The sequence below is a fragment of the Aquarana catesbeiana genome, linkage group LG02 (assembly GCF_042186555.1).
Source record: "Aquarana catesbeiana isolate 2022-GZ linkage group LG02, ASM4218655v1, whole genome shotgun sequence".
Lineage (NCBI taxonomy): Eukaryota > Metazoa > Chordata > Amphibia > Anura > Ranidae > Aquarana > Aquarana catesbeiana.
The window spans coordinates 373,695,675-373,711,875 of record NC_133325.1 but is presented as its reverse complement, the minus strand read 5'-3'; the positions used below and the strand labels follow the sequence as shown (position 1 = coordinate 373,711,875).

The following is a 16,201-nucleotide window of genomic DNA, read 5'->3' as shown; positions in this document are numbered from 1 at the left end:
GCTCAAAACCGATATAGCCCTACTCCAGGAGACACACCTTTCAGCCCCTGACTTCCACCGCATGAAGAAACTCTGGGTAGGCACTGTACTAGGCTCCGAGGCAGCAGGACGCAAAGCTGGCGTCCTCCTACTCATACATAAAAATCTCCCCTGCTCAATCCTGTCGACAAAAACCGACAATCAGGGCCGTCTGCTCACCACACATGTAAAAGTAGGCTCTAAAGAACTTATAATCACAAATGTATATGCCCCCAACAGCCCAGGCAAGCAATTTTATTCAGACCTCTCCGGTTGGCTCCTAGAAAACATTCACCTCCCACACCTAATCGGAGGGGACTTCAATGACACCCTCCATCAGATAGATGACAGATCCTCACCAAAAAACTCAAATCCATGCGCCAACCCTCCCGCCCCCTCTCTCTTCGCAAACACCATGGATTCTATTCATCTACAGGACCTATGGCGTCTATCCCACCCAACAGACAGGGAATTCACATTCTTCTCCAACCCACACAAAGTATTCACAAGAATAGATTATTTCTTTGGCTCTGACAACCTAATCCCTTTTCTCCAGAACACTGCAATACACGACATAACCATTTCCGACCACGCTCCCATAGAGGTAACTCTCGACAATCTAAACTTACCCCCACACCCCAACATCTGGCGGTTCCCTTCCTTCCTTCACAATAACACTGACTTCCAACAATATATGTCCGAGGCATGGACGGAATACTCTCTAAACAATGCCCCTCACATACATGACCCCAACCTATTTTGGGACGCCGGTAAAGCCTTCCTAAGAGGCCGTATCATCTCCTATACAACCTCCTTTAAACGTAACACCCTGTCCAAATACAAAGCAGCCAGCTCACGCCTACACCAGGCACAACGAACTTTATACACCGCGGACTCTCCAGCCAATCGTTTGGAATGGCAGGCAGCAAAAAGGGATTTCGATACATGGGCAAACACCCTTGAACACACCAAACAGGCTTACATAGAAGCCACCTTTCACAAATTTGGAAACAAAGCGGGCAAACTCCTATCCCGTCTATGCAAAGGCCCGTTCCGCCCTACCCACATTACATCACTTCGCGATAGCACAGGCGCCCTCCACTCCACTCCACAAACAATTAACAAAGTCATGCAACAATTTTACTCTACGCTCTACGCCCCAGACCCCATAGACACACAAAAAGCACGCACTTTCCTAGAAAAAATAACCATGCCTAAGATTTCCACACTACAATTAGAATCCCTTAACGCTCCTATAACCCCCACTGAAATATCAACAACCATTCGCCACCTGACCCTCTCCAAGGCCCCAGGCCCAGACGGCTTCACCAGTGAATTCTACAGGACCCTACAACCCCTTCTGGAACCCACCCTCCTCCAAGTATACCAGAATATCTGGTCAGGGGGAGCTTACATACAGTCGGGAAACCAGGCTCTTATAAAATTACTATCCAAAAAGGGTAAAGACCCCCAAGAACCAGGCTCATACAGGCCCATATCACTTCTCAACCTAGATGTGAAAATCCTCTCAAAAATTATGGCCACCAGGCTGGCAGACATTATCCCTTCTTTAATTCACCCCGCTCAATCAGGCTTCGTAAAAGGTAGAACCGCCACCCTCAATATTCGAAAAGTCATGATGGCCCTAGAACATGCACTTCACCACCCAAACACCAACCACGCCATTATCACATTAGACGCAGAAAAGGCCTTCGACAACGTTAGCTTCGACTGGCTATCTATGACAATGTCTAAGATGGGATTTACTGGCCCATTCAATCATCTCATCTCTGCTATGTACAAAGCCCCAACAGCAAAATTAGTGGTAGCAGGCCTCATGTCAGAAGAATTTCGTCTCCACAAGGGCACTCGCCAAGGATGTCCCCTATCCCCGCTCCTTTTTAATATCGCCCTTGAACCCCTTTCCAGATATTTAACATCAGCAGCCCCCTTGCATGGCATAAAAATAGGCACACATGATATGCGCACATCCCTATTTGCTGACGACGTCCTCATATTCTCGGCCAACCCCCCCTCAGATATTTTAACTATTAAAAGGGTGTTCGATGAATTCCGCTTGTGCTCTGGCCTTCGCATCAATTACAGCAAAAGCGAAATTCTTCCCATTGGCACTCACTCTGTACCACAATGGACCCAACAATCTATTTTCCCGGTCGCGAAATCCCATATCACCTATTTAGGGATAAAAATAGGAAAAATTCCTTCATCATTGTACCATCTAAACTACCCTCCTTTACTATCAAAAATTTCTCAAGCATTAAATGCCTGGATGGACCTGCCCCTCTCGCTCTTGGGAAGATGCCACCTGGTAAAAATGGTCAGCTTCGCAAGACTACTATACCCATTGCAAACTATTCCGCTACTGCTACATCATAAAGATGCGACTTCGCTCAATGCCTCCTTAACAAAATTCCTTTGGCGAAACAAAAGACCACGCATTGCTCTAAAAAAACTACACCTTCCCAGGCGCGAAGGGGGCATCAGTTTACCACACATCAGAATGTACAATATAGCATGCCTGCTAAGAACCAGCATAGACTGGATAACGCAATCCTCCCGCTACTCAAATTTCTCCCTGGAATCCGACATGGCCCACCCTTACTCGTTAGTGGGCCTTCTACACTGCAGATGGAAGTCAGTCCCCCCCTCCCACCAACATAATCTATTATTAAGAGACACAGCGGTGGCTTGGAGAGAAGCAATGAAAATACTTAAGTCATCTCCTTTCATGTCATCACATCTCCCGATCCAAGGTAATCCGGCCTTCCCACAAGGACTAGATCACGAACCTTTCAGAATATGGGAACGAAAAGGCTTAACAAAATTCTCTTCCCTTTGCAACATCCAGACGGGCCGACCACTGCCATTTACCAACATTGCGGAAACCTTCGCTCTTCCTACCACTCATACCTTTCATTATAGGCAATGCATCAGCTTCCTAAAAGAGACGTGCAAACAAGCAGATAAAAGATTCCAAACAAACATCATAGACCAAATGATATCAAACAACTCGTACAAGATCTCGGACATCTACGAACCCCTTCTACTTAAGTCATCCTCACCTCTTTCAGCATCATCGATAAAAAACTGGAATAAAGATTTCCCGGACTCCAACTTAGTAGAAAAAATCTTGCAAGGCCTCAACTCTGTACAAAAGCTAACACCCAATGAAATATGGAGAGAAACACAATTAAAAATAGCTCACAGAGCCTATATACCCTTCTCATCGACAAAATCAGACATGAGCAAAGCCTTCTGCCCACTGTGCCACACCCGGAAACCTTCCCTGGCCCATCGCTTCTGGGACTGCTCCTACATTTCAATTTTTTGGGACCAAGTTCTGGCCTACATATTCGAAGTGACTCTATTAAAATTACCCAAGGACCCGCTACTCCTTATCTTTGGCTACTGGGACCCAATACTCCTACCCTGGTCAAAATACACCGTCAGCGTCACAACCCCCTCAGGGAATTTAAAAGTCAACGCCTCACACAAAGGGTGGTCCCTAACCTGTCTTCTAATCGCAAGAAGAATAATCTTGAGAAACTGGATCTCGCCATCGCACCCCAACATCACCCAAGTCAAACGAGAGCTATCGCATCTACTTACCAAAGATTGCATTAACACGGACTTCAAACAGAAATCCTCCTCAGACCGCTTTCACTCTAAATGGCACACCTTTATGCTCTCATCCCTCTCCCAAGAGGAAATAGCAAATGTGAGCCAATCCACCTTCTCATACCACGACTCCTACCAGCCGATGCAAAACAAGAAAACATCCCCACAAGAGGCTACTTCCTAACCTCATACTTCACATGGCCCTCCTCCCCCCCCCTTTTCTCCTAGTTTGAGTTCTCCTCTCACCCATAGGTTCTCCTATTAATATCAAGTAATCTAGTATTCACAGAGAATGTCTAATCGGATCCATCCAGGCATTTAACATATTAGTCAATTATCTACTCTGTTAGGATCTATCTAGCTCTATCCATCCAATCACCCCTTATAGGCATACACTCCTGAAAACTACGGCTCTCTTTCTTTTTCTTTTTTTAGACTTGAGTTAACACCGTAATGTCTATATTATCTGTGAATGTACAAAACTATCAAAATATCTGTATACAACAATATATGTCATACCTTTTATTGTATGTTGGAAAAAACGAAATAAAAACTTCTTGAAAAAAAAAAAAAAAGTTGATATATCCGTGCTTCAATGTGCTCAGACAAGGGTGTCCCACATAGATGTAAACTTACCCCCTGGAGTTGACCAACTATCTCTAGTATGGTCCTTTAAGTATGTGGGGAGACCCCTGTAGAGATCCGCTGCTGGCGTCTCATGAAGTGCAATTCCTCATACAGATAAACAGACCAAAAGAATCCTCATTGCGCAAAATATAGTTCCAAAACATTTATTAAAAGCATTTAAAAGTAACAAGTATCACTAACATGTTAGGGTGCCTGAACATCCTAGCACCCAGCGTGTGTAACAGGTGATTTTTTTGGGGAACATTGGCCCACAATGGTGGTAAATACCGCTATTGAGGCGCTGTCCGATTCCTTGTGTTCGTTTGGGCAGAAGTGTGTCCCGGTGATGTGGTAATACCTTGACACGTTTCATTCAATCAGCGGGCCATCATCAGGAAGCTCTAGTTCCGCCATTTTGGGTGAGGGCATTTATACCCTCACTCGGGATTTTGTAATTGAATATTACAATCACCTATTAGTACCTTGGCAGTGCGTACAATCTAATAGTTACACACATGCAACCATATATACCATTAGTACTACAATGTCAAAGTATTTTAATACGAAAAAATTTAAAAAATATCATTAAAAATAAAACGAGTTAATCCGTATGTCATGCAATTTGACTCATACTGAGGACCTCTGGTGGTGGTAATTAATATGTGTTTGAAAGTTACCTACAGAGTGGTCACTGAGTGAACAAAGGTGATATGCTAATTAGTGGCCATCTAGTGGTCAAAAAAGGGTATTAACTCTAAATTAATATTTAATACCTGAAATGTGATTCTTAATGAAGTGATTATTTATATGATATGCAATTCTTTGTAAAAGAATGTGAATAATATCAAATTTTGGACATAAGGGCATGACATTAACCTAGAATGAAGTTATCTGAACATATAGACTTTCTGGATTTACATATATTCAAGAATGACGATATGTTAAACACCAAAACCTATTTCAAAAATACAGATCAGAATGGTTACATTCCAACCCGAAGCTGCCACCACCCGAAGTGAAAGATGGCTATCCCAAAAGGCCAATTTACATGTATAAAAAGAAACTGTACGATGCATCAGGACTATATAGAAAAGACCGTTGTATTGGTACAAAGATTAAAGATAAAGGCTATCCCTATGATCACCTGCTGGAAGTGAGAGATCTGGTGGGAAATGCTAACAGAGATACCCTTCTAGCTACAAAAAAGGAAAAAGACCAAGCCTATGATGTTTTAGTCATCACACAAAGTTTATATACTGCAAAGCTCTGTGACTGAGAACAAGGCTAGTGAAAAACATCTCAACCCCTCCACTACCATGTTCAATCTAGAAGGCTTTTACAGATGTGGAAGATGTGGCCCCTGTAAAAGTACAAAAACAGCTCCTAGGAAACGCACCTTTTTCAAGTCACGTCAAACCAGCATACAGTATCCAATAAAAAAAGTATCACATGTGGCACCAGACACGTAACCTATGTCTTGGAATGTATCTGTGGTTATCAGTATGTGGGCAGGACTTCGAGAACATTGGCAGTGGGTGTTGGTGAACATATAACAAACATCCATAATAGATTCCCCAAACACAGTGTGTCCAATCATTTTAGATTGGTACATAAGAAAGATCCAGCTGCGTTATCTTTTTATGCCATTGACACCATCAGACACTAGAGAGGGGCTAATATGATTAACCGCTTGCCAGCGCACGACGATGTATGTCGGCACAATGGCAAGGCTTCGCAAATAGGCACACCTGTACGTCCCCTTTAAGATGTGGCATTGTGGGTGCGCGTACTCCGTGAGCATAAAGAAAGGCATTTCCCTGTTCTGCCTAGCAACATGTCAGGGATGTACTGCTCCCTGTCATCGGAGGAGCTTGTGACCAGACGTGGAGCTTGTAGGCCAGGAGGCAGCGGCCATCTTGTTGGAGATTCTCATGTTATGAGACCATAACACAAGCAAATTTTCATCTGCTAATATGTGAGTGCAATTCTTGTTATTATTCACAATAAATTGATGTTAAGATTACTCCGCCATGAAGCCTGTTCTTTTATGTTTCCTGGAGATGTTCTCTGGTGTTGCAACACTGTTATGAGCATTGGGAACGACCTATGGAGATCTGGTTACCTATGTCTGTTATACCTGGCTTGATGCTACCTGGCGTGCTGTGATCAAGGCTACCATTTATGCCCCACAGATGCTCAATAGGGTTTAGGTCTGGAGACATGCTTGGCCAGTTCATCACCTTTACCCTCAGCTTCTTTAGCAAGGCAGTGGTCATCTTAGAGGTGTGTTTGGGGTCGTTATCGTGTTGGAATACTGCTCTGCAGCCCAGTCTCCGAAGGGAGGGGATCATGTTCTGCTTCAGTATGTCACAGTACATGTTGGCATTCATGGTTCCCTCAGTGAACTGTAGCTCCCCAGTGCCGACAGCACTCATGCAGCCCCAAGCCATGACACTCTCACCACCATGCTTGACTGTAGGCAAGACACACTTGTCTTTGTACTCCTCACCTGGTTGCCATTACCCACGCTTGACACCATCTGAACCAAATAAGTTTATCTTGGTCTCATCAGACCGCAGGACATGGTTCCAGTAATCCTTGTCCTTAATCTGCTTGTCTTCAGCAAATTGTTTGTGGGCTTTCTTGTGCATCATCTTTAGAAGAGGCTTGCTTCTGGGACAACAGCCGTGCAGACCAATTTGATGCAGTGTGTAGCTTATGGTCTGAGTACTGACAGGCTGACCCCCCACCCCTTCAACCTCTGTAGCAATGCTGGCAGCTATCATACGTCTATTTCCCAAAGACAACCTTTGGATATGACGCTTAGTGCGTGCACTCAACTTCTTTGGTTGACCATGGAGAGGCCTGTTCTGAGTGGAACCTGTCCTGTTAAACCACTGTGTGGTCTTGTCCTCCATGCTGCAGCTCAGTTTCAGGGTTTTGGCAATCTTCTTATGGCCTAGGCCATCTTTATGTAGAGCAACAATTCTTTTTTTCAGATCCACAGAGAGTTCTTTGCCATGGGGGGACATGTTGAACTTCAAGTGACCAGTATGAGAGAGTGAGAGCGATAACACCAAATTTAACACACCTGCTCCCCACACCTGAGACCTTGTAACACTAACGAGTCACATGACACCGTTGAGAGAAAATGGCTAAATGGGCCCATTTGGACATTTTCACTTAGGGGTGTACTCACTTTTATTGCCAGCGATTTAGACATTAATGGCTGTGTGTTGAGTTATTTTGAGGGGACAGTAAATTTACACTGTTTTACAAGCTGTAAACTCACTACTTTAAATTGTAGCATAGTGTAATTTCTTCAGTGTTGTCACATGAAAAGATATAATAACATTTTTACAAAAATGTGAGGGGTGTACTCACTTTTGTGAGATACTGTGTATATATAGTATATATATGTGTGTGTGTGTTACCTAAATGTAGGGCTTTTCATGGTGCTAAATGTTGAATGTCTATTTTATTTTTCATAATTATGTTTATTCTGTAGGTTAATAATTGCTAACTAAGCTCTCTTTCTTTCTAAACTGAATAGGTGGTATCCCCTCTTATGGAGGCCGTTTTAGGTGAAACAACAATTACAGTAACTGAGGAGAAAGTCAGCATCATAGAGCTTCAGGCACAGGTGATATCTGGCCTCTCTCTCTCCCTGCATGCCAGCCCAGGAAACAGTCACACAATAATAGCCAAGACTACTGCTCAACACATGCTAAAATTTCCAAAACAGGTAGGTGCTCCCTGATAACTCCAGATCAATTTGCATTGATGTCGTAGCGCTATTCTTTTCTCTCTCTCTCTGTGGCTACTGAGAAATGATGACATCACCTGTATAGTATTTAGGAGGAGAGTCTTCATAATCAGTGTGATTAGGACAGGATCTCTAACAAGCACAGTGCCTCCACTCAATTGGGGTTTGTGAATAGCAAGTGAAATCCCAATTGAGAAATATATCTCCACATAGACAGTAATCCACACAGCACTGTATTTGAAAGTCCATGTATTGAAGAAATAACATTCAGTGAACCATCCAATGTAAGGTATTTTCTAAACAGGAACATGCAATCATTAACAGTTTCTATGTATGTCTCAGTGAGGTGAAGCTGCAGCACTACACAGTCTGTTCTCTCTTAGCAGGAATTAACTCTTCTCCTTCTGCCACATGTCCCTCTCTCCACCCACTTACCCACAAAACATTTGCTCTTCTTGATGACCTCATCCTTGGTGAGAGAGAGAGAGAAAGCACAGCCATATTGGAAAAGGGCAAACAAACATTGCATAACAAGAGTATACACTTGGGCAAAGAAATCATCACATCACTACATTGTCAACTACTTTTATTGAGCACTTTATATTATCATTATCTACAGTTTTATATTTTTGCAAAGCTTATATGATTTCAAAATAAATTATTTCAGGCAAAAGTACTGTCCTGTTTTAAGGTATGATGAAGTGCTATTGTATGATAATTTAAACATCCCATTTTACTGCATATTATTTTAATAGAAAATCTTCAATATCAGTCTTAAACCAGAGCTTCACCCAAAAGGGAAAGATCCGTTTGTTCGCAGCCTCTCCCCCCTACTCTACTACCACATTTGGCATTTTTTTTGGGGGGGGGAGCATATACCTGTCAACATTAGGTACCCACTCCCACTTCTGGTTAAGATCGCTGCACAACGATCGTGGTGATCTACAAAATTTCCACCCCCTCCTTCTTCCCCCCTGCTGCCTTCTGGGAGGCACACAGGTCCCAGAAGAGAGCAGGGACTATTCAGAAAGCACATTAGGAAACAGGCTGTGAAGCTGCAAGACTTCACTTCTTGTTTCCCTTAGTGAAGATGTCAGCACCTGCACCCACAGCCGATGGAGGAATCAGCTAGGGGTGCAAACACTGCGGGATACCTGGACAGGTGAGTGTCCTTATATTAAAAGTTAGCAGCTACATTATTTGCTGACTGACATTTAATTTTTTTTTTTACAGGCTGGAACTCTGCTTTAAAAGTGTGCCCCTATAAAAATGTATATTATGTACCGTATAATAACCTATGTATGCAGGTGCAGTTTGTCTTCTATCCTGTTTGTGGTGCTGTGTTGCTGTTCCACTGTGCAGATGGAGCAGAAGCTGAGAAAAACATTGTTCCTCTGCAAACACCATGATGTCACCAGAGGAGCAGCTGTCTGACAGGACACTGCAACACTGAGTGTCTTGGGCTGGCCTTCTTTCGTGTGGGCAGTGTTAATAAATACCAGTGTCCTGTTAGATTTTGCAGGCTTTGGGAAAATGGAGAGAGGCTAGGGACAGGTTCCATTCTGATTAGGAAGAGAGAAAGCATAGGGAAAAGTTCCTGCTCGAGAAGGAACAGGATAGGGACGCGGTTATCTTCTTCATGTTCTCACTCACTGAAGCCACTGCTGCAGTATATTTGCCAGCCTAGAAGAGCCACTATCTGTGTTTCCAATCAGCCACCCCTCCAGCAGTATGTTATCCTGGTAAAGTAGGCTTTGCTAACAATAGCCCCTTACTTTTAGCCTGTATGATTTACTGTCGCATGTCTGTGCCAGTGCTGAGTAACATGCTGGTACAAAGCAATGATTCCCTCTATGCCTTATGATGCAACACGTGCCATTAATGCCTGGACTAATGTACTATCTGGACTGTACTGTGTAGAAGCAGAGTATTAGCTGCAGGAAGTGTTACTCCAAGTGCTATCACCACTGTTATTACAAGTATTAGTACCATTATCAGTAAAAGTATTTCCGTAACTTTCTGCAATACTACTTCTATTCAAATACAAGAACTGATACCACTAATTGGTGTCTGTGTGAGTGCTCGCCCTTTTACTGGGTACCCAATCTACTGGGCCCGCCCACAGCTAAAGAGTTAAAGTAATGTGTAGAAGACACTGAGAATAGTTCAAAGGGCAAATAAAACATTCATTGTATGGCACTGTTTAACTTAATCTACCTCCTCTATTATAAGTTTATATATATTCTACAGCATCCCGATATAGGACAGCTTACGGGATGTTACAATACCTCTTTGCCCAAACCTAATCTGTTGGGAGTTACCGTAGGTGTAGTAACTAATGTTCTACTCTCAATGTAGGGATGGATTTGACCACAAAACCATTATAAGGATGAGTGCACACTACTGGCCTAGAGAGGTTTTCAATTCCTACTGTTATTTGTTCCTCCCCCTGCTCTGCTTTAAGCCAGTATGTCTTCTGAGAGTATATAGAAAGAATATATATAGAAAGAAACCATGCATTCACTGATGAACAATATATATAGTGATCAAAAATAAATCATAAATAAAAAGATTGGCAATAAATACTAATAAAGTGCATATAAGTGATAACACAAAGTCCATATGGTACTCCAAAGAGTGCAAGGTGATAAAAATACACACAGTGTGTTCATCCGGTGCTCTTGTTCATAGTTTTAAATTTAATAAATCAGCGCCACTTACTAGAACTGTTGGATCTCAGGTTATAGAGGTCAAACACACTCAAGCAAATGCCTGCCAGCAGGGATAGTCTCCTCCTCAGATTCCTCCAGGGGAAAAATCCTTTTTCAACATAGTGGGCTATCCAATTAAGTGGAAGTCTTGGAGGAACGAATCATCCTTTCCCAAGTGTTCCTAAGTAATCTGTGCTGCCTCGGCCTGAGCAGGTTCATCGCTGGGGAGTGACAGGTAATGATCACAGGATATCCACAGAAGGCGATCCAACCATTAATCATATGAGAAAAGTAAATCTCATTGTGCAGCATTCAGATTAAAAACAGGCAATTTATTAAAATATTACTTACAACCAAACTGTAATATCAAAGGCATTTGGAAATACACCATCCTATTCCGCTCACGAGCGTACTGACGTCATCACTATTTCCAGGCAGGGCAGGAAATAGTGGTGACATCTAGTGAGAGTGCTAGGACGGTGTATTTCCAAATGCCTGTGATTACAGTTTTCTTGTAAGTAGTATTTTAATAAATTGCCCGTTTTTGATCTGGAAGCTGCACAATGAGTTTTCCTTTTCTCATATGATTAATGGTTGGATCGCCTTCTGTGGATATCCTGTGATCATTACCTGTGGCTTGTTTTCACCAATGATTCCCCATGAGGAGGCTGGATAAGCTAAGATGATCTGCACCTAATGTGAGGGGTAATAAAGCTCACAGATGCAAATATAGACCTTGATAGATCTTTGGATCTGGTAAGAAGATATTTTTGCCTCACCTACCTAAGCACTTGGTGTTGCACTGATGTCAGGGATTTGTACTTTATTATTATATGGTGTCTCATATATTTATATATTATATAATTTGTATATTATATGATGTTTTATATATTTAATTTTTTTTCCTTTCTTAATTGATTTTTACTAGACAGCGCAGCACGTTTTTTTATTATGTTTTTGGATATTGTTGTGTACATTCTTGTGAGTGCTGCTGTCAATTGATCATTTTCTTTTATTTCATTCACACTAAGCACATTATTTTTCTCTATACAGTATCTTTTTACACATACATGTCTTCTGCGAGGCCAGACTTAAAATAGATCACATAAACAAATATTTGGGAGGGTGGAGCTACAATATACTGTCTCCTGTATTCATATGTCCATATTATTATTATCATTTTATGTGTAATTAGATTTGTATCACAATAATCGAAACACTGTGAAAATTTTGAGTTAACTTTTTACATTTTTTAAGCCATAAAAAATGTATTACCAGATTTAGGCCAATTACAGGTAAAACTAATTAAATTCTCACTCTTTTGCAGGATGGTTTGGTGAACCTTTGGTTAATATTCAGTGATGGTACTTCAGCTCCATTGTCGCTCTATGATCCTAAGGATTATATATTGTCTCTAAGTAGCACAGATGAACAGGTGGTATCTGTGAGCCCAGATCATACATTTCCTCTTGTTCTTGCTGGTGAAGAACAAGGAACAGGGGCTTTACTGAAAGCAGAGATGATAATTAATGAGAGCTGCCAGAAGACTAAGCGAAAAAGTATACTTGCAACGGCAACAGCTGTGGTTCATGTTGTTTTTGGCTCTATTGAACCAGGTGGAGAAAGTGATCCTGGAAAACTGGTGACTGAGGTCCCACCACATTCTCCTGTACAAGAAAACAGAGACATATCAAGAACAACATCTATGACAACCCTATCCACAACATCTGAAGAGCACAGCTCACATGTTCCTGGGGAATATCCCTTACCACTTCCTACAGTGTTTCCTCAACTCCCACGTGGATTGACAGACCTGGAGATTGGGATGTATGCTCTTCTAGGAGTATTCTGCCTTGCCATTCTGGTCTTTCTCATTAACTGCATTGTATTTGTTCTTAAGTATAGACACAAAAGAGTTCCCCCAGAGGGGCAGGCCAATCCAGATCACTCTCACCACTGGGTATTCTTGGGAAATGGACAGCCCCTTAGGGCTCGAGGAGAATTATCACCACAACCTGAAAGTCCTGGAAACCCCCTGGAAACAGGAACACTACCTCCTCATCATTCTTCTTGCTGTAGAGGAGAGGCAAGAGGAAGCAGCAGTAACAGCAGTTCTCAGGCTAGTGTGCAAAGTCAATCTCATGGACGTGGAGATGGCTCTTCTGGTGGGGGTGGCTCAAGTAGGGAAGCCAGCGAGGACCCATTAAGCTCATCTCCCACATCCAAGCGCAAACGTGTAAAGTTTACTACTTTTACTAGTTTGCCTAGTGAAGGTAGTGCTTATGATGCAGTGCCGGGTACAGAGGAATGTGATCTTGAATGGGTGTGTCGGGATATGGGACTGAGGGACCCACATGAACTCAGAAACTACATCAGGAGGGTCACAGAAATGGCATAGCCTTGGAACTTGCTTGGGATGTTATTATGGACAAGACAAAACAAACTTGCGCCCATTAGGACTGTTGTTTTCTCTAGAACACAGAAAATGGGACAATTTCCCTTTTATGTCTCTACGTATTTAAACCCATACACTGCCACTCACCTCTTTTCCTTCCTTCATATGATAGTCAGTCACTTAAGACATTTGTTATTCTGTCTTTCTCTTCTTCGCTTTTGCCCAAAACACATGCACATATAGCAAAGAAAGAAGAGCATGTTGTCTGCTTATGTCTCTGTAATCTGTGGGATGGAAAAATAAGCATTTATTTGCCTCCAACTTTCCAAACAACTTCATATACTACACTATTTAAATATTAACCATCAATGTATATTCGGGTTCTGAGGTACAAAACGAAGGGAAAAGCCAAATAACAAGTGTGGCTCCTTGTATTATTAGTAAAGTACAATACACTATAAAAATCCTTACAGCAGGAGCTAAACAATTTCTTATGGCAGCTCACTGCAACTGGTGAAAGTACATTTTCTTTAAAAAGTGAACATAGAATTGGTACATTGCCATCAAATTGAGGAAGCTATAATGAGTACATTTGGAAGACTTTGATTACACTATGTTATGCCAAACTATGTAATATTAATACCAAAAGATTATTGTGGAGTTAGCAGTGCAAGTGTGCTTTCCACTTATCTAACAGTAAAAGAAAAACCTGCTGACAGCTAACAGTACAGCTTCATGAATGTGTTTACCAATCATGGAAATGCTTAAATGCAACAGATTTATATAGCACCTCAATTGTAACAATTTTTCTCAGGGTTATAGAGCAACTAATGCAGTTTATAAATTGCTATTCCTGGTGATGCTGTGCCATGGCACAAGATAGGAGACGTAGCCATCTTTGCAAGATTAGCGATCAAGGATTGTTACACGGAAATAAATTATTATGTTACTTGATGGTTCCATTAGTGACACATGCTTGCAGACCCAGTAATTTCTGTTTATTTTGCCAATTTGAAAGTTGCCACAACATTCCGTTTGTCATGCCACCACAGAATTAATTATATTTGACTGTAGGAAAACTAAAATTTTCCTTTAAAACTTACTTAGAAATAGCTATTCCATTCAAAAATGAATCCTTGATTCTATGAGTCAGTGTTTCATTCGCGTGATGTTCAGTCTGAAGAGTTCTTGTAGTAGGATTTCTTCAAACAAAACCTTAAACCTTGTATATGTATCTTTATTTTATTATATAAAAACATGCATTTATTTCTTAATTTGAGTTTACCAGGGTGTGATTTATAAATATTTTCAAAGGAATAAGATAATAATACTCTGCCGGATCCTTAACACTATAGAAATACTGCCTTTTTTAATTTGATTTATTTCTGTTTTTTTTTTTTTTTGTTTGTTTTTTTTGGGACAATGCTTTGAGTGTCATGGCAGAAGAACACTCAGCTCTGTTAATAGAAGCTACAGACAACAACCAGTATGGAGGACAGTCCCTGCTAAATCAGCAGAGCAAATTCATAGGAGAACTTAATTCCCAGAAGAGATGAATGGGTGCATAATAGATTCTCCTTATATAAGACAATTTAACCACCATTTATGTCAATTTTTTTTCCTAAGTCAATATAAGGGAAAATAAAATTTGGCAGTGCACCAAAGTCATGTGTGTATTATTTTTTTTAAATACTAATGGTGTTTATGTTGTTGTTGTTGTTGTTATTATTATTATTATTACTTCTTTCAAAGTTGTACTTCAAAGAATAAAATAAAAGTACAGTCTTATCATGTCACAGTATAATAGCAACCAGAAGATGAAGAAAGGCTCAAGTAAGAAGGAAGAATCTGAATGGGCCATGTCATATATCATTAAGGTGAACCTGAACTCAAAATACAGACTTGCTATGTTATAACAAATACCTAGATAATTTAATTGTACCCAAGTAATACCCCCATAAATATACATTTTTTTTAATTCCCCCTAAAAAATAACACAGTGGTTACAGCCTCCTAGATATATATCTGCAGTGTAAGACTATGTAAGGCACTGCTACCTCTGACAGCTAGTCTCATGGGATTGGGAGTGAGATTTGGTGATGTCACTTCTGTGCTTCTCACAATTCTCCTTGCAGGAGAGGGAGGTGTACCTGATGAACTGCAGACAAGAATCTCCCTGCTTCATTATATCTGTGAAACTTTGATTTCTGCACCTCTCCTTTTGCCTTGATTATTCCTGCATTAGTAGCTTGACTACCAGTCATCAGAGGGCAAGGTCTGACATTAGGAAGCAATGTCTTCTCTTCTATCAAGATTCCCTCTACACTCAGAAACACAGTGTTACTAGGCATTATAAATCAGTCAGAAGAAAAAGATTGTAAAAACAAAAAGGGAACAACTTATTTTCACTCTCCTGATACCTATTTCCCTTTTCTCAGTGCTATGGAGCACAAATTCCAATGACATGCATAAAATAATTAAATTAAATTTAAACTCAAAATATTCAAACTCAAATTAAAATGTTCACAAGACATGTATACCTCAGCAGCCACCTAATCAAAATAGATCACTTCCTCTCGTCAGATAAAATCTCAATACTAAACCGTATTAACAACAACATAAGTGTACTTAGAGAGAATAACAGAGGTAGCAGATGGTGATAAGAGCAGCTGGAACTCTTATGCCCAGTACACGTGACGGGTTTTGCCGTCGGAATAATCTCTGAAGGTTTTTCCTACGGATTTCCGATGGAATTCCACTGAAGCTGTCTTGCGTACACACGATCACACCAAAGTCCGACCGTCAAGAACGCGGTGACATACAAAACGTACGACGGGACTAGAAAAAAGAAGTTCAATAGCCAGTAGCCAATAGCTTCCATCTTGTACTTGCTTCAGAGCATGCGTCGTTTTTGGAACAGTCGGAAGCATACAGACAAGCGGTTTTCTTGATAGGAATTGGTTCCATCGGAAATATTTAGAACATGTTCTCTTTCTAGGTCCGTCAGAATTTTCGACGTAAAAAGTCAGATGAGGCATACACACG

The 16,201-nt window shown here is 41.2% G+C and overlaps 1 protein-coding gene across 1 annotated transcript in view; it reads left to right on the top strand.

Moving 5' to 3' along the window:
* TMEM132E (transmembrane protein 132E) overlaps positions 1 to 14,820 on the top strand; it is a 741,227-nt gene extending 726,407 nt beyond the window's left edge. Inside the window, exons 8-9 of the mRNA XM_073615123.1 lie at positions 7,838 to 8,029; positions 12,089 to 14,820. Of these exons, the coding sequence (XP_073471224.1) occupies positions 7,838 to 8,029; positions 12,089 to 13,159 (1,263 nt within the window). The 3' untranslated portion in view covers positions 13,160 to 14,820. The remainder of the gene's footprint in view (positions 1 to 7,837; positions 8,030 to 12,088) is intronic.
* Positions 14,821 to 16,201: the final 1,381 nt, after the last annotated feature.